We start from the raw sequence: 19,490 nt of genomic DNA, 5'->3' as shown, positions 1-19,490 counted from the left end.
CAGCGTTTTAGAGAGCGACGGCTGCGACAACATGGCTATAATATAGACGAGCGAAGTTCCTCACGTTGCGCAGTCACTGCGGGATGCAGCAGAAGTTCAACACGTCGTGCACGAACAATATCTACTATGTGTGCTACCGAACGCGAAACTGTTCAAGCTGCTTCTCCCAAGCCGGCTTTTTCGTCAAGCGGAAACGAGACCACAAAATCTATACTATACTAACATAACGGTTTATTTAATTAATCATGTGAATCACCATGCTTCTCATGCTCGATCAGCTAGTAAAGAAAACTGTATTTTAATGAAATGAGTGTTCACTGAGAACCTACCTTCTTATAGGTTGTCACATTCCACAAATACAATTAGTACATAAGTCTGGTAACCAACGCGAAGAAATAAAAAATAGCGTGCACCGTTGCAGAAGCAATCGAAAAGCAGTGGGCGCTGGCAGTGCATCTTAACAGGTGTATTTAAATGCCAACGGCGAGGCGAGTGGCTTTTGGTACGTGTAGCGAAGCATATATAAGCGACAAGCAATGGGCGTAAACAGCATCGTTCAGTGCAACAGCAATCTCACTCGGTGCCGCAAGCTCCTGCGTGCATGCGCCACGGTGTCCCGTGAGCTTCTGCGTGTTGGAGAATTTTGTTACCACCACCCGCATCGATAACCCGAAATATGAAGAAAAAATCCTAAACGTGAAGTCTTTCGCTGACTGTATATATATACACACACGGATGAACGGTAATGTAACAAACTAGATAAATAAAAGCAAAAGAAAGACGGTGCCAGAACATTCACACTGTCGAGCAACATTCGCGCACGCGTCAAGCACAAGCTGAGACAATCTGGCACTGAGTGAGTGTACAGTACACAGAGCCAGCCGAGGCACATTAGAGCGGGGCCACGTTCCGCACCTTATCGCTAAGGCTGCGCTGCGTCCATACCGAAATCAACGCGATTCGCTGTTCGCAATCCCATATCCTGCTATATTTAAATGGGGCTATGACATTTTCGCGGATATCCGTGGCGAGCTTCTACTGCCCCGTGTGGAAGTGGCTCGGTTTCGCGCATCTCACTTCACGGCCAAGCCGGACAAAGTCCGGGCGCGCAGTCCTCACCTTGGCTGGCAGAGGCCGGACCCACCCCCCAAGCAGGCAGGTCGCGATTGCACGGATGTGGCTGAAGGGGCCGATGGCCCGGAAACCCACCTTTGTAAATGCATGGACGGCGGAGGCGGCATGCCCATGGCGTGGTGATACATGTCAGGGGGCCCCTGGGGCCCCGGATAGGAGTGCTGCGGTGGCTCCATCATTCCGCCCGACATAGGGGAGCCCATAGCTTGCGCCATGCTCGTCTGCGGAGCCATCCCCGGCTGCGCGAGAGAAACAGCAGAGCCGAAAGCGTGTCATCGCAGCACGAGCAGCCCATGTTCGCGCCACCATGCACCGTCATTTATTCTTCAACTCATACGATACCTTCAAAAGCGCCACGCAGGCCACGAACAAGCTCAGATTTCCGAAAACCTTTGTGGGTGCCGCTATGCAGCGTTCTTCCAGTCGCCTAGGCCGCTGTACAGGGTGTTTTCACGTAACTTGAACCAAGGATTTTTAAAAAGTGGTTAGCCGCAGCTCACAGAAACCAACGGCACATGGTTTGCCGTAATGTGGCACTCCTTATATTTTTTATATTGCGCTTAATTAGTTCATTAACTATGATCAATTATGCAAAATTTTGAATATTCCCTTTAGGGCCAAGAGCGTTTCGTAACGTTGTAGAGGGCATTTCAAAACGTCCGATCCACTTTTTTCTGGCAACGTACAGCCTGCGTGGCGATTCCTTCGGCTTTTAAAGAAAGCCCGCGAAGATGCGCGAAGTATGAAATTAAACCCCGTGACTGCGCTCGTGCGCTATCGTATTGCATTGCTCTCAACCATGCGTCGAGCCTATATCGCTTTTAAGGGACGAACGGCGCTTCCTTTCCGTGAGCCACCGCCAAAGATGCTGACTCACTGCATGCCAAGCCGATGCCTAGAGCCGCGGCCGCTCACTTCGCCACGGTCCGCGCGCACGGCTCTTTCGCACGAAGCGCGATTGAAAGGAACGCTGCAATACGACAGCGCACGAGCGCAGTCACGTGGTTTTTATTTCACATTTATTAGAGGGCTTTCTCTAAACACCGGAAAAAAATCGCCACGCATCATGTACTTACGTTGCCACAAAAAAATGGATCGGTCGTTTTCGAATGCCCTCTACAACGCAACGAAACGCACTTGGCCCTGAAGTGAATATTAAGATTTTTTCATAATTCCAAGATATCCTAAGGAACACCACATGACGGCAAACCATATGTCGTTCATTCAGTTTCGGCTGACCACTTTTTTAAAATCCTTGGTTCACGTTACGTGAAACACCCGGTATATGCTCAGCGGTTATATTGGTATCACGCACTGCCTACGCACTGCCTGCGCAGCCGAGCTTCAGTCCCTTCCGGATAAATAAATCGTCCAATGTAAGCGCATCCGTTATCTCCTCGGTTGTAGGAATAGTAAGTATATGAGTACTATAGGGTGGCTTCATGTAAGGATTCTTTTCGCTCGATTCATTTCTCGTCGCCCGTCGCATCGAGTGTCCGATACCGGCGACAACGAAAAGCGGGGCGTTATATGCCAGTCAATGACGAAGGACAAAAGGGAATGAAAAAAAAAAATGCTACGTGACACGGCGTCTGGCTCACTTCAATACTGAAACAATATGCCTCTCGCAGTCATTAATTAAAGAGTTAAGTAGCTAAGTTCCGGTAGCTAACTACTGCGGATTACCGCGCAGATTCAAATGTCTGCCACTTCTATGAAGCTTGGTCAGCGGAAAACATCCGAAATCACCCATTTCCTGCACAAACGGAGAGAACTGTCCCCGAAATGCGCGGTATGCCATTTTCCTGCAATGTGCTGCGATTCCGCGCAACGTTTATTGGCACCCGTGCCCTGGCGCTCGATGCCAACTCGTATCGCTGTGCGTGTTCCGCGAGATACGCACACAACTCCGGGTCTCTCTCTCTCTCTCAGCGAATCCCGGGAGCGCTACACGCCGCAAATCGTGCCTCGGCCATTGTGCTGATTGTACGCTATACAATTCGCCGTTCAATTTCGAGACGACCCCAAAATTTCCTGCGCAGCTCACTGTAGTACTCACCTGGGATCCGTAGACCCCTTCGGCTGTGGCTGCCTCGTCGGGATGCGTAGGGCCGCCCACGTTCTGCAGGTTGATGGGTGGAATCTCGAACTCCTCGTCCCCGAAGCTAGGGGTGTGAAATGTCTGCACAAGCAGGAAACGAAACGTTGTTGCAGCGAGAACGCAAACGTGAACGGAACATGGAAACAACAAAAAACGTGAAGGGAATGATTTCACCTAATCAAGAGTAACCTTGAGGTCGCATATTAATGGTCGAAAATAAACCCAACGACCCATTCAGACTAAGCTCAACGGCTACTTTATTAAATTACTGAATGAAACGTAGCTATTTCAAGTGTAAATACAAGAGAACACAAGCACAGTGTTTTCCTGCGCAGAAATATCGTGAAATACTTCCATGTACATGAGTAGTATACCTTGATCATATATGTTTTGTCGCCATGCGCATACGCAGCCTTTGCGTGATGCCGCTGAAACAAAACAGGCAATAAACTGCATACGTGGTGACGCCGACAGGAGGAAATGAGGAGGCCGGCAGTTTTGCGCAATCAGCAGCGGTGAGCCGCCGTGATATATGACCCACGTTCGATGGCGAATAAAGCCGTTTCGATTATCTCTTCCATTTACACAAAGCAGCAGTTATATGCACGTGACAGTGCTGGTCATTTTACGGCTCCAATTTGGCTACGAGCTACCGGACGCGCTTTGGCAACTCCCATTCTTTGGTAACTCCCATGAAGTCGGCCGTTCCATGGCGGCCGTTCAGGCACACACATTAAGCGGGAGAGATGGCGTTCTGCCCGCAGCGAACGGAAATCCTGCACGCTCAAGGGCGATGCCCGTTGCGCGTCATTACAAACAGGTCTGGCTTCTAACATCGTATACATATTTATGCAGCCTCCGTTAGCTATACGATCCGTTTACGCGGCTAAAACTGTGCGCTCTTCGACTACACCCACCCTGCCCTACATATTCACAACGGAGTATCAACGAAACTTGCGAAGCGAGCATGAAAGAGCGAAAGGACCAGGCAGAAATGCACGGGAGCTGCAGTGACAAAAATTTGCCTAAGACTCGCTATCTTCTTGCATTAAAGGTATGTCGGATTGAATATAAGAGGCTATTTATCCATCGCTTTCTTGCGCATTTTGAACTAGATAATGTGGGACGGTTTTTGAATGGTCACACCAGATGGCTGCGGAAAATGTTCACAGGTTTATTTCTTTATCGCTTTCTATTTCAAGGCGGGATGACGGGGCGTGAAAGTACGTCACATTATTATAGAGTGTGCTTATAAACAAGAGCTGATACAGGGAGCTACCCTACCCAGGTTTCAGTGACGGAGTGGTACATCACGGGAGTGATAATTTCTCGTCAAGTGTGTCACTTCATCCATTGCAGAACTATACACGCACACTGACTTGGGAGAGACCGGGCGCCAACCTGCTGCGCATACATTCTCGACCTCTTGGTTAGGAGGGCAGGGAATTTAGAAAATACGCACTCGTATACGTCTAACTGTCAAACAATGCAAGGAACAGCGGAACTAAATTATAGCGTATCCGAGAAAGGCAGTAACGTCAGTTTTCTACTTATTTCCAAAGCACACAGAATCTCATAATTTACGACAACAGAATAACTGCGCACCGTGTCCTTAGTGGAATATTGCAAGGATATAGACAAGATGAAGGGAAGGCGGCATTATACGACGGCCCTTTGTCGACTGACGGCAGCACTTGTAGAACTCGCAAGCATACGCGCGGTTCGCTATGTTAGCGGTGGCGGTAGCGGCGTCGACAGCCGCCAGTACACCGAGTAAGCGCACTTGCCTCCAGATGGCGCCATGCACGCAGTAGCTCGTCTTGATACTACGGCCGGCCGCCGCGGAGGTTGCGCGGAGGGAAAGAAAGGCCTTCGACTGCCTCTTCTGGGATCATAAAAACAATTTCTGCCGGCACAGCCAACGAAGCAATTCCGTTTCCATGGCGACCAGAAAGGGCCGTAAGTGAGGAGAAGAGATACAATCGCGTCCCTCTCCCCTACGACGATGAGAACAGCCAGACCATCATTTACCCAACGAGGGAGCTTCAAAAGAGAAGCAAGTGTGTGTGCGTGCTCATATATATATATATATATATATATATATATATATATACATATATATATATATATATATATATATATATATATATATATATATATATATATATATATATATATATATATATATATGAGCACGGCGACGAGGTGCGCCGGGAACGGCTCAGAAATGCAAAGAGGGCTGTTATTTATTCATGACGCTAACTTAACGATTCATTTTCGAAAGAGTATTAAGCTAAACAGGAATCGGCGTCTCATTTCCCTCTGCTCGCTTATTCCTTGTATTCATGAAGTGCTGCATTCGCTCATAAAATAAATACGCTGGGGGGTGGGCGAATAGGGAAGAGGAGAGCGACATAAAAAATAATGTACAGCTCGCAACAACAAGCTCATTAAGAGAAATGAGAACCAGGCGTAATATTAATCCCCCCCAAAATATATCTGAATCGATTCGGCGAAAATATCTGGCGCATTTCCAGGAAATCTGCACGTTGAAAAATCTGCTTCCGTGAAGCTTTAGAGAAAGAAGTAATTCGCGAACACAAACGCACCAACCATCAGAAATGACGGCTCGCAGACACACGACAAAGCAAGAACAAGACATCTGCCACTGCGAAAGAGCGGCAGGCTCAGCCATGACTCAACGTAGAACGAGTCAGGTAGCTTAAAGTTGCCTGGCAACGCACAGAAGTATTATACGCGTGTCCTGCTAGCTTTCCGCATGTTCCACTCCAAACCTACGTGACGTGAACAGAAACGGCAGCTGCAAGGCCGCATGCCGAGACCGTTGCGTTGGTTGCAAGTACGTCGTCGGCAGATGCGCGACTGCTATATATATATAATGCCCAATCAACGTCACGAATGTGCAGAATGGAATCGGATAGCATGTGTCCGGTCCAGAAAACATGGTTGCGTAATTTGCGGGCGGATCGCGTAATGAGAGGATGTAGCAGTTTCGGTGTATTGGGCGCGGATAAATGGGTCAGTTACGAAACAGTCGCGGTTCACAGCGAATCGCGCTACAACAATAATTCCGACGACGGGCGGACAACGCTCACGCCCGTTAGGGGGCAAATGAGCGCGTTTGTTATCCCGTTCTCGTCAAGTTATTCCAACCGTGCATGAACGTGCCGTCAGCCTGCTGCTGCCATTACTGAACTGCGGCACAAGTCTAGAATATTTCCTCAAAGACCGCTGTTACGATTACGTCACGACGGGGGCGAAAAAAAAAAAGAAAAAAAAGAAAAACGTCCGCGTAACTTTGATTTACCCAGGTGTCGAAAATTAAATAGGAGGCCCCGCACTACGGGGTGCCTCACAATCATATCGTTGTGCTGGCACGTAAAGTGCCAGCATTTGTTTAAATTCAATAACTCAGGTGGTGTGTTTATCGTTAAATTACGTTATGTCCGTTTCGCAGCGCAGCAAAAATGTAGAAAACTCTAACAAGACAAACAGCGCTGCTAATACCCCTTCCCCCATTTTTTTTTTCTTTTCTTTCTGCAGTAGTCCAACAGCATCGCGCACGAAGGTAATCACAAACCGCGTTAGTAACCGTGCGTATCATTTGCTGCGTGGCCTTAGGAAGCTGCCTGACGATCAACTGCGGCAGGCGTTCAAGCGTATTTACTGTCCGGGATGCGCAGCCTCAGCTATCCGCCGCCGGGCTTGGCTCGTCTCCCAACAGAGCCGGTGCGCTTTCCCTTAGTCGGCAAACCGTTTTGTCTGAAACAGAAAGCCACGTCTTCCTCCAGTCATTTGCGAGCTAAAAGAAACAACGGATTCTGTGTAGTCATTACAGACACAGAAATAATCATGTTATCGAAATACCGTAACAAGACGGTAAGTGGTAGCATCAACGCTTAGAAGGAGACGGGGGCACCCAATCTCCTGTTTCGCGGAACCCCTATAGATACTCTGGCAGTGAAGAGCACGTGACCGTTGCACTAGCTCCTCCCGTTGTCTTTATGTCCCTTCTAAACCTACACATACAAAAATTGAGCTGAACATACTATGCCTGCTTACATTTAACTAGCATTTGTGATCATGCTGAGCACCGGTTCGTTCATTACGTCGAACAACCCACACTCGGCTCAAAAGTTGCTGCCAGGGGTCATGTTACGTTAAAGAGATTAATCCTTATCTACAAGCCCCCCACCCTCAAACGAAAAGAAAGAAAAATGTTTAATTGAACCAGGACATCTAACGCTCGGGTAACTAATTTATTCCAAGCGTCTGTAAGTATTAAGGAAGAACCGCTGCAAGCGTACGAAGTACGCATTTTTCGGGGGAAGGTTAAATGAGAGAGAGAGAGGAGGGAGTGGGGAGAGAAGGGGAGACAACCGTCATTCTACACGCAAGACTTATCGTAGCTGTAAGTGAGAAACTTGAGCGGACCTGGTTTCCCGAGCTCGCCTGCTGTGACGATTTATTTCCTACACCGTCTACAGCACACAACGGCGCTGAAGCGGGTGATCATCTGGGGCACGCAACCGTAGAAAATGACCGGCGGCAGAAAAGCAGCGCACAATGAAACTGGATTTCAGAAGAATGCGAGGTCTGAAGAGGCAATTTCAAATTGCTTCCTCCGCATCACCTACGCCAGCAGTTGGCCAAAATGACCGAGAAAGCGCCACGCACTGATGACGTGGGATGCCTGTACCTGAATAGTCTCGCCTGTATTTTGCTCCTTAGACATATCCTTCGAACGCGAGCTCACGCTGCGTTATAGGAAGTTGGCAGAACAACGCACATGGGGGCAGGAACCTAGCTGGACTATCTCCAGAAAGATCCGCTTGTTCAAAACTTTACCAGGCAAGACTATTGTCATTCACACAGCTGAGAATTATATTGTACCTCTATACGGCGGCAGCTGGCAATCGCCGCCTGCGTTGCATACGAATGATTTCGTCAAGCGTGGAACTAGCGGTCTCGGTAGCAATGCACAGAAACAAGCCAGGCTGGGTTGTAAGCTAGTTAGCATCTCTCTCTCTCTCTCTCTCTCTAGATCACCGCATGGTGTCCCCTCCTCAACTTTATTAAGGTTTTTGACAAACCATGGGCGAGCGTGCAAAGCTCCAAAGAGCCATGTAAAGTGTCAGCCACAGCGGCAGGTGATTTGGAAACACTCCTTCGATTTTCTGAACTTGTCCACACGCCTACTAATGGTGGTTAGTTATTATATACGGATAAAATTACCAATATATATGTGTGTGTGTGTGTGTGTGAGAGAGAGAGAGAGAGAGAGAGATGTCATAAGTTTCTTTTCTGTACTTATATAGGCAAACTTGGATAACATTTTAGCCTCAGCCGACAAAGACAAAAGAGGGTTGAGACACTACGATGGGCTATAGTGTCTACGTCTCCCTCTTGTCCTTGTCTGCTGGCGGTAAAATGTTATCCAAGTTCGCACACCTACAGGCCCAACACGCAGCATCTATATAGGCAACTTACACCACACCATGTGATACGTAAACAACAGCGAAATATTTCAGTATTGTGTTAATGCATGCACGCACTCTAGGGTATTACTTATTTGACCGAACCAGTCAGCCGCACTGCAAACGGGGTGGGTGAATCCGTGTGCCAGCTTAAGCTAAAACACCTGTAGATCCCGCAGAATGGACACAGCGACAGCAAATATTACAAGTGTCATTACACCCGATATTTGGTAAGCAGAATATACGGTAGTGTGCAGAGGCACATGTTGAGGATTTCTCCAACACCAAGGATCGAGCGGCTCGCAGTCTGGAGAGGAAATACGATAAGATAGCCGGGCGAGCTGGATACAATGAATGCGGCGTCAAGTATGCCTGGGCTGCCCGGATGTGTTGGTGCGATCTTCGAGCGCAGCTGCTGAAGTAACCATCAAGCTTCTAAACACGCGGGAAACACACACACACACACACACACACACACACACACACACACACACACACACACACACACACAGAGAGAGAGAGAGAGAGAGAGAGAGAGAGAGAAAGAGAAAGAAAGAAAGAAAGAAAGAAAGAAAGAAAGAAAGAAAGAAAGAAAGAAAGAAAGAGAGAGACAGCGAGATACAGACCAACTATAAAAGCGCACCGGATGATTTCCAGCATAATTTGTTCCCTATAGCGAAAAATGCGCGCATCCTCGCTTTCTTTCTTTCAGCCGACAAATCGCACTCACGATAAATCGCGAAACGCCGCTGCTTTGCCCGAGCGAGAGAGTTGTGCTGTATAAGTCTGCTTGGGCACATCTGGCATGCAAACGGCATCCGGACCACCTAGTGACCGCAACTACACGCTGTCAGTCACCATGATGTGGCGGCCATACCCTTCGAAGCGGACGTGAACAAGCACCCACCGCGGTGGCCTGGCGCGAGCGCATCGCTGACGCAGGGGCACCAGAGGGTGAACACAGCCCTTGTGCTCCAATTGCCACGGCAATGTGGCGCTATTCAGGACGTCGCGAGCGCCCAGACAAAACGAGGAGAAAGGCGCTCTTGCTAAAGAGTGTACTTCTGCCAGACATTTCCGCCTTGAGTATCGATGCAGACTGATAACTGAGCCTTGTTCCCGGATTCCATTTAAAGTAAGTAGTCACATTTCCATGCCTCGATAAGAGCTCATCGTGACGAGGCAGCTTGTGTATCGATAATTGTGCGGGTGCGGACAATCCAGCAAGAGGCCCATCCCGCTCCTTTAGCCAACGCAGTACGCTAAGCCCTTAATCCATCTTCTCCGCTAACCTTCACTACCAGCCGAGCGTCGTTTGTACGCGATGGCGATAGAGTGCACTCAGCAGCAGCGACGCTCGAGTATCGGGCGTCTCTGCTCGTGCAGCGTCTCTCTTCTGTCCAGGTAACGCCCACTTGAGCCTCGGGGCGGCTTTAGGAGCAGACTTTGTGTTTTATAAGTACAACTTGCGCGCAAAACCGGTTAACCGGTTTTAAATGGGTTAACAGGTAGGAAACGCAAGGCCGCGCATAAATTTCTCTCCCAGCATAAAATAGGCCGGCGGCATTCTTGCCGAACACGATATTTTCTTTCGATTTCTCGATCTCTCTCTTCCCACATACATGAAGCTTTTTCTTCTCTCTCTCTCTCTCTCTTCTTTCGATAGCTTCTTATTTAATTTTATTTTTTCCACACAGACTTTCAGCAAACCAGGCCGTACGACTCTGGGACCCTCTTTATATCTAGGACTTGAATAAATCTCTGCTGGAGTTATCTGCGCAACACAAACGCAACCACGGCAGCTCTCAGAAGTGCTAGACCCCTCTTACAAAACATACCTCGTCTGTATTCTTAAAAGGCAAAGCCTTTGGTCAGAATTGCGCGTAGGGACGTGAGAATAAATGTGCCGCATAACTAGCAACTCGCCCCACCGTTTTTTTTTCTCTCTCTCTCTCTTAGTTTGTTATCATATGCTATCTGACTCTTTTCTTTCCATCGAAATCATGACTCATCGCTAGCACACAAGCAGCTGCGTGCCTGCAGCCTCCGGCTCCTAGCGCTTTATCCCTCTTCGCGCAGCTAACTTCATGGTGGACAAGCACCCCCCCCCCCCCTACTCTACGCCTGAGGTGCAGCCCACTCTACTCAAAAAACACGAAATTCGGGAACGGGGGAACCGAATATAGCAAATACCTGTGTGTGTGTTCCTGCCTTTTCGAGGAGCGAAGTGCAACTGACGGCGCGCGTGCGTGCGTGCGCGTGTGTGATAGAAAGACAGGGGAGCGTGATGCGGTCCCGCTTGTTCGTGAGCCAAATTAATTCTGCAGCACATCTGAAGTGCGTGCGCGACAGCAAGAAAAAGGATCGCAGATATGGTAGGTCCAATTCCGCAGCGATGTGACAAAAATGCGTGACGCAGCTAGATCACGGATCTTTTCGGGCGCAGCATGAAGAATCCGAAGAGTTGTAAGCGACATATTGTTCGTTATGTTTACAGGAAAAAAATCGGAGGGCTCCAACGAACTAAATTTTAAAGAGAGAGAGAGAGAAAAAAAAAAACACCACGGGCTGCCCAATGCCTTTTTATAAGTCACTTCTATAAGTCAGGGGGTGGCAGGTTAGTCAAGCTGCTAAAATGCAGCTTTCCTCCCGCTATCCTCGCCAGTTAGGTAAATCTTTCTTATGTACTGGGGAGGTATCCTGTAGGAGTGCACCTAGTGGACTGTCAATTTCGGCCGCTGCTGATTGGCTGGGGCCGCCCGTCTCCTCCTCGCTCGCACAGCTGCAGCCAATCAGCAGCTGCTGAAATGGACAGTCCACTAGGCGGACTCTTACAGAATACGCCCCCCCCCCCCCCCTTATGTGCCAATATGGTAAAATAAAGCAATCTCAATCTCAAATCACACTTAAAATGAGTGGGGAGCAGCAACCGAAACGCGAAAGGAAAGGGAAGAGACAGACAGCTGCTGTCACTGTCACAGCGGTTGTTCAATGTCGTCACAAACATTATTCCCCCAAGATGCGTGCCGGGCATCTCAAACAAGCGTATTCGATCACTATAGTACGTATAATCCACCGAGTTCAACTGACGTGAACTGCCCACACACGCACGCCAAGCAACACTGAACGATGGTTTAGCTTTCTCGTAGTTTCTTCAACGCCCGATTACACAAACAGCAGAACTTGTGGGGCACCCTCGCTGGGCGGAAGACCTTTTCTCAGGCTCATCCGTGAGACCAGTGTCTGATCGCCTGGGGAAGAAGCGCGGCTCGAGGTTACGGCGCACTCATCCGGTAAGGGTCCAGACCCTTTCGCCGCCACCACTAGCCCGGACTACCAAACTCATAGTGAGGCAATTTCCAGAAGACAGATACCGTATCCCGGCATAAATGACAAGGCCGCGGTGCTCCGCATTGCGCGTCATGGGGCATTCCGGGACGGTCGTTCAACTCTGTGGCTGCCAGGAAGCAATCTGCCTCTTATCTGACCGATCCAACAGCCTCCCCCCCCCCCCACACACACACACACAACAGAGAAACGGCCCTGCAGCCGGGAAACACACAAAAGGAAGGACCTCGAAATAACGTCGTTTCTTCTCCCCGGTTTTACGCCGCCGGTCGCTTTGACTTTTGTGCGCACGCCCTGAAAGAGGGAGGCGGCCCGCTCAATGGGTGCAGCGACGTCGTCATCTTTTGCTGCTGTTCTCTGCAAAGGATGAACGCGGAACATACACACCGTCGCAGAGAGACACAAAATAAGAGGGGGAAAAAAATACGCCGCTAGTGTATCCATCCGTACTACCACTTTTACCGGCAGCTTACACGGGTGGTTGGCGTCAACTACAACACTAGCCATGCAGAAGCAAATAACTGCGGCGTCATTAGGGGGAATGGCAGGCTGCATAAGTTGCGGGGCAAGCTATTTTAATGCATTCGTTCTGTCCATACGTACCACTGTGGTCACGGCTTTTATCTGCCATTTAAGCAGCTGTAGCCGCGTCTACAGTTAAGGCGGCGTAACCACCACGCTTTTTTTCCGTTACGAGAAGGTGCCAATGTTTCAGTGCTTACCAATACCAACTTCCGGGCTAGCGATAGCCACTGGGTAGACGGTAAAGAACCGTTTCCCTGCGTCAACCACGTACGGCTTCATCGCTGAAAACCATACGCAATGTGTCTGGCCCGCACGCGCTCGCTCGTTCCACACAAATACACGCGGTCGCTCACAATGGGTAGCTGGAAGGGTGACCATAGTTTTGACGTTCCTTTTAAGCAACTCTAATTACTGTGGTATTGAAAGCACAGCGCGTGTTGTTCTGCGCGTATGAGGTAGCTCTGCTTGAGGCAGCTGCATTTCCACGACGACGACGTTTTTCGCTAGGGAGAGAGGGGGGAGGGGGTCTGCTTGGTTCTGTTACTCTGCCGCGTTTAAGTGTGGTCAGGCTAAGCGCACTACAGATACCTAAAATTTTGCTTAACAGACTGTGACAAAATATTTTTAACGCCCAATTATTTCGACAAGCATGACTCACAACACCGCGCTACTAAATTGTTCAGCCGTACATCCTCATCAAAACGTGAATCACACGGGCATCCGTGGCGCCGAAAGAAGAGTCAAACTTGCGAAGAGACTAGCGCCAGCTAGCAAAAAAAGAAAAGGCATTATCCCCTCTCAACTTTCCGTTTCCTAAACTTCACCGGTAGCAGTGTGCCATCGCGACGCCCCGTCGAGAAGCTACACGAGAAATCAGCGGAACCGTCCGCGCCGAAGCGTGCCGCGATGTACCTACACTGTGAGCGCGGCTCACGAGGTGGCGCGATTCTATCGCGAGGGGGTCGCCATCTGGCCGCCACCACGTGCTCCGGCAGGAACAGGTCCCGGCGGCAACGAAGTGGGTCGGCGGCAGCTGCCGCACTCTAATCGCTCGCCATGATCCAATTAACTGTCACTGGGCAGTGGCCAGCCTGGCATGATCGATGCTGGCATCGCGCCAGATCCCGGTTACGCTGCCACATTGCGCTGTGCGTATAGTCTCACCGCTTTCACGCACGAGCCAAGTGTTAAGTTGACACTTGGCGGGGCATGCAAAAGAGACATCTGATTTGATGATGGCGTGAAGTACCGGGAGCTATGACCGAGTCACTTGAGGCAAAGTTTAAAGGGACACTAAGGGCAAATACTAAGTGACTTTAAATACCATCCCAGAAGCGTAGCAACGCTTGTTTCGTGCTAAGCGAATACTTAGTTTACGAGAAAGTTGCATCTGAAGGGTCCGAATACATTTATCGCAATTCAAGTCGCGTGCCACCAAACCAGGGAGTGGTGACGTAGCATATGCCATCACCGCCCTAGCCGCCTTCGGTGAATAAAACGGCGCCCGGCAGACGGCGGTGCGGTTTTTTGCTCAAAACGCAAACGCGCGCAGAGCGGCGGATTAGCCGTTGCGGCTGCTTTTGGTCAAGTTCCGTGGACCGTTCAGCCATCCCACGACACCACATGGAAGTGGAATTCTTCGCTACTCGCAGTTTGTGCGAGATTCGCGAGCCAGCAAAACCACGGCAGCACTGCGCGATAGCGAAACTACTGAAACGCGAAAGCGCGGAGTCGAGTGAAAACGAAACCTTTCGACCACCCGTTGTTGTCAAGAGTATTGCCAATGAGTTCGTTTTTTTATAAAAATGAAACAGAACTGGGCAAGTAGCATTTTCTTCCGTCTTATATGCAATACAGTGATGTTTTTATACCGAGTTGTTGAATACTAGTGGCAAAATTTAAATTAGGAGTGCCTTCGGTCATCGGGGAAAGTACTTGAATGTCACGGGGAAGTCTCTAATCGTGTCCTGCATTTACCTCAATTTCTCCATTACTAAGGCTCTGTTCGCGATAATATTTTGACGCCTTCGAGATTCTCGAGCACTAATCTGTCACTTTAGCTTGACTTACTAGTTAGTTGCCTTTGCTGTCTCTTTAAAGGCACAGGATACACAAGCAATTCCTTCTGTGTATCACATGCGTCTCCCACGCACTGCTAGTAAATATCCGTTGCTCATTCAACTTCGCGCTTGTACACATTGCGGGAAGATGCCACATGGCACGGCGCATCTAAATCAGCAGCAGCATGTATTTTCGAGCTCTTCCTAATCACCCATTTTTGTTACAGATAAGCAAGGTAGCGAGTGTGTGGGAGTTTTTTTTATTCTTATTCTTTTTAAATCCTTTTAGCAATCATAGCCGACACGTAGGTTGCCTGATTTGAGACCGCTCTGATTGATTGGGCATCACGTCAGTTCATTCCTACGTCCAAACCTTTGAAAAAGAGGCTTAATACATTTGCGTGGCAGCAGGCACGTTGCAAAGGAGAAAAAATCTAATGGCAAATAGTGGCACCGCGCCAGAGCGTGAAATTGAGGCCCCACTGCAGGATACATGAAGCACGGTGCAAAAGACACGAAAAACAAGCAGTACGTTCGCATAACCCGCCGCACAAGCTTCGCTTTCAAATAAAGAAGGAAAGAAACAACAGTGCCACCACTCAGAAAGCGTTGCTTCACTCCGCTCCCCTCTTCTTTCAAGACGTGGTAAACCCACTACGCAGGAGCTCAGATCCTTGATGCGCAAGAGCAATCGCTGCTCGTCTCGCCGAGCCAGCACTGCTGCTCTCCGCTACTCTATTAGTTGCAACACATCATTCTTTTATCGGTCATTTTTCCTGCTACGAAACTCGGCAAACATGCTCGCTGTAAAAGAAGAAAACCTCCACATATACCTCCAGTACAGACATGCTGAAAGCGCAAGCGGTGCACATACTAAACATTAAATTCTGAGCTTTTACGTGCCAAAGCCAGAATAAGATTAAGAAGCACGCCGTAGTGGGAGACTCCGAAAATTTTGGCCACCTGGGGATCTAGCGGGCACCCAATGCACGGCACACGGGCGTTTTTGCATTTCCCCCCCATCGGTATGTGGCCACAGCGGCCGGGATTTGATCGCGCGGCCTCGTGCTTAGCAAAATTTCACTAAGCTCGTTTTACGAGCGTGCGACCTTTCCGAGAAACACGGGTTTGCAGAAGGCTTTCCTTGAGTGTTAATGCACAGCCACTGTCCAGATTCGAGCTAGCACTAATGCGTAGCATGATACCGCGGTATTAAAGTCTGCCACTCTCTGTTAGCATCAGCAGAAAGAGATACACCTCCGCCAGGCGGTAACACAGGTGCGCACAATCGTGCGACCCTGGCGGGCGAAAACTCCGGCGGCAGCCCAACCGCCATCAGTCAGCAGCGCGCGCTGTAATGACGGCCCACTGCTCCCGAAGCGCGATCGGAAACGTAATTTTCCTACAAAGCTAAAATTCGTTTTAAACCGAAGATTCGCTAATTGGGGTCCACCCCCGGCTTTCAAATTCCACTCTGCTGAGCGCCATGGCGACACACGCTCGATGTTATTCGGAAATGTGCGCCAGTCGGTGCGCAGTGTTAATTTCCCTCCGGAGAGAAAGAAAATAAAAATGAAACAGTACGAACTCGAAAGCACTATTCCAAAGGAGAGCGAGCGCTTGGAGGAAGGTAAAAAGAAAAAAAAGGAAGAAAGCGGTGAGAGAGAAGAAAAAGCCCTTGCATGTACAGACAGCGATCGAATGTCAATATTTGAGCAACGTTTCTCTCGCCCCCAATCGATGCTATTGAGATGACGCCAGCGACACCACAGTGAAGCACGAGAGAGGGTGGAAAAAAAAAATAGAACGCGGAGGACCGCACAACCTATCGTCGCCTCGAGGTATAATCGTGTTAACTATCATGATTCGATCCCCGGCCGTTCATGTCCAGCTTATTCTTTTCCCACCGTGCGCGCTCGCTACCGAGTCGTCGCTATTTTCGTTTCGTGGCGCGACAGTAGTCCCCCTCATCAGGAATTCATTACGATGCGCCCCACCCTCCGCGTGCAAAACCATCCCTCCGGGTAATGAATTGCGTTTCGGCGCTGGCAGAATTGAGAAGCCTCGTCCGGCCGCGCGCTGCACCACCTCAGCAATCGGGCCACCAAAAGAGAAAGTCTTTATCGCTTGGTGACCCCGCCGCACTCGGTATATCTGAACACGCCCTGTTGGAAGATATACACGCACAGAAAATGCGCGCGCAGGATGCCGTGCACCCGAAGCGCGAGTATTGCACGAAAGTAACAAACCGGGAGACAACCGAAACTGCGAAAGAAGGAGAGAAAGGGGAGGTGCAAGAGTGGCGTTAAAAAGCGCTACGGCTAGTTACTTACACGTGTCATTCCTGACCATTGCTATCTTTCCGCGAAAAATGGCTTTCCGGGTGCAGCAACACAAAACGCTATTAATCACCGTTTTTGCACAGTTATTTCAAAGGAATCCAAGTTGCGCCACTGTAGCGTGCACAATGTCAAGCTTGCAATACATAGTTAAAGTCTGGAAAGAAAAGTCGCGTACTCTGTCGCTATCTGTTCTCAATACATGGGCTGACTTCTCCAGATCCTTGGGGTCACAGCAAAGGAGACCTCGAACCAGCATGACGCCTGAGCACACCCACAAGTGATTCGGTATTTTGTAATATTCGTCAGTAAGCGGTCCCGGGCACACGATGCCTTAGTGCACTGTGCACCCAGGTCGGTAGCAACTCATCGCAGACGTGTTCAGTGTCACTAGATACCCCGAGACCCGCAGCAGTTTCGAAATATCCGTCAGCCTACGTTTTAAGGAATGCATTAGTGTTCCACTTAAGAAGTTTCCGAAATCATTCCGCACAGAAGAAGAAGAAAAAAAGAAGAAAAGAGAAAAAAAAACATACTGTTCTATGGAAGTTTTTGAGGACGAATGTCTCTAAAAATGGTGATATGGTCTCGGGATACCTATCGACCTATCAGGTTAACGTGCCTTAAGTACTGACGATCTTCAATTGAGAAGCTTAAACATATGGACTTTAATCTAGTCACGTTGAATTAATGAAGTTTGGTTCAGTAAAGAGAGTCCGTAATTAATGCACAACTTATTGCGGACGTGTTCACTGTCTGGTATATATGTAATTGAGAAGTAAAGATGATATGAGTATGTACAGATCCTAAGAGCTTCCTTCAATGGGAAATTGTTAAAGAGAGTGCTTGAACGTTGTCGCGTCAATTAAGTGGGTTTACAGTACCAAAGGGGTGCACGACTTTGGTAAAACTCTTTATTGCAAGAACATGTACTCTAATACGAATTATGAAACGTTGTCGCTACCAGCCCCAATTTCTTCTTAAATTATGTGCCCTTCCCCACGTGCCCTTCCATCTCTGAAAAAAAAAGTATAATAAAAGAAATTTCGCAATGCGCCCCCGAAAAGCGAAACATCAACTGCGATGACAAATTACTAGACAGGCATACAAACTAAGGCTAGTCGTTTCATCATCCGTGTAAACTTGTAAACATGCGCTTATCAACTGAACTAACAATCATGGTGTCAGTGCGCACTGGCAAACATGAACACATCACACTCGATGACAGCGGGCACTCGCTGTCAAAACGCTGGCGCGAGGAAGAGCGGCAGCAGCAGCGAGCGAAGTGACCTTTAGTAATGTAATTATGAGGTTTTACGTGCCAAAACCACGATCTGATTATGAGGCACGCCGTAGTGGGGGAATGCGGAATAATTTGGTCAACCTGGGGTTCTTTTAACGTACACCTAAATCTAAGTACACGGGTGTATTCGCATTTCGCCCCCATCGAAATGCGGCTGCCGTGACTTTTGTGCTACCTATCGTGTCAGCGTAAACTGAGCGGCAAGAACACAGCGCGCACAAATGTATGAGCCGTCGTCGCGCCTATAGACTGTGCCCCCAGCGCAGGTCGCCTCGATGACACGGCCCATGCGACCGCGCGCGGCCATGCATACGTATTGCTGCCAGAGTACAACGCCATTCTCCCTCACCCCTCCCCCGGTTCCTAGTGTGCGACGGAAGACGGCGCGCTTCCTTCCTTCCCACTTTCCTCCCTTCAGCACGCGAGATTGAGCCGCAATCGTCGGCTCCCCTCGCACGCTTTCACTCCCACACACAGCATACGGCGCCCGGCGACGGTGTTTTCGCCCTTGGACTTTATTCGGAACATCACGGCGACGGCGGTAAAAATGTTCCCGGAGCGTCCATATATTGGTAGCGCAATAAAATGCAAAGTACAGAAGAAAGGACTGTCCAAATATGTGCGCTAAACGCTGATGTATTTCAACTTGTAAATCACCCGTCTAACGGCGCATTTTAGCGACAAGTAGCATAGCTTCGTCATGACGAATAGTTTATGTGCTTACGTATCCTTTCATGGAGAACGAGAATGGGCATTTCACGGGTGAGGGGTCAAACGTTCTTCACGCCGATTTACAGGCAACTTGCCTGGGATCCTAATAATGTGTGAATCGTGAGAATGACGCTTAAATGCAATTTAAAAACAGAGCGGGGGTGCTGCAAGAGTCATATTTCCAGAAATACATAACGCTTTCGACGGAATGTTTTACAGCGAAGCTCTTAAAGGGAGTTTCGCGACCGCTGTCATGCAGCGTTAGAGGCCAGCGCGTGCGACGGTGCGGTCGGTATCAAATGTCAATCGAAAAGCAAGGCAGCCTGCGTGGGAGCACCGAAGCGGCCGTATGACAGGTGCGTCGGCGGGAACGCGAATCCGGAAGCCGGAGGCGGTGATGAATCCTCGCTAAGCACAGCCAGAAACGCAGCCCTACGAAGCCAGGCCCTTGGAACGTGCAGCCAGAAAGCC

At 49.3% G+C, this 19,490-nt stretch overlaps 1 protein-coding gene across 8 annotated transcripts in view; it reads right to left on the bottom strand.

Annotated features, from left to right (window-relative positions):
• Positions 1-19,490, bottom strand: part of LOC135900072 (TOX high mobility group box family member 4-like) — a 761,125-nt gene that overhangs the window by 32,559 nt on the left and 709,076 nt on the right. For 6 of the 8 annotated variants that reach the window (XM_065429515.1, XM_065429516.1, XM_070526897.1 and 3 more), the window contains 2 exons: positions 3,194-3,316; positions 1,210-1,373 (listed from right to left, as the gene is read on the bottom strand). In XM_065429515.1, coding sequence (XP_065285587.1) covers positions 1,210-1,373; positions 3,194-3,316 — 287 coding nt within the window. Of the gene's footprint in view, positions 1-1,209; positions 1,374-3,193; positions 3,317-3,609; positions 3,634-4,840; positions 4,968-19,490 lie in introns of those variants that run through there. The other 2 variants (XM_065429521.1, XM_065429520.1) reach the window with 2 other exon arrangements.

This window comes from Dermacentor albipictus, chromosome 1 (genome assembly GCF_038994185.2).
Source record: "Dermacentor albipictus isolate Rhodes 1998 colony chromosome 1, USDA_Dalb.pri_finalv2, whole genome shotgun sequence".
NCBI lineage: Eukaryota > Metazoa > Arthropoda > Arachnida > Ixodida > Ixodidae > Dermacentor > Dermacentor albipictus.
This window is presented reverse-complemented; position numbering and strand designations above follow the sequence as displayed.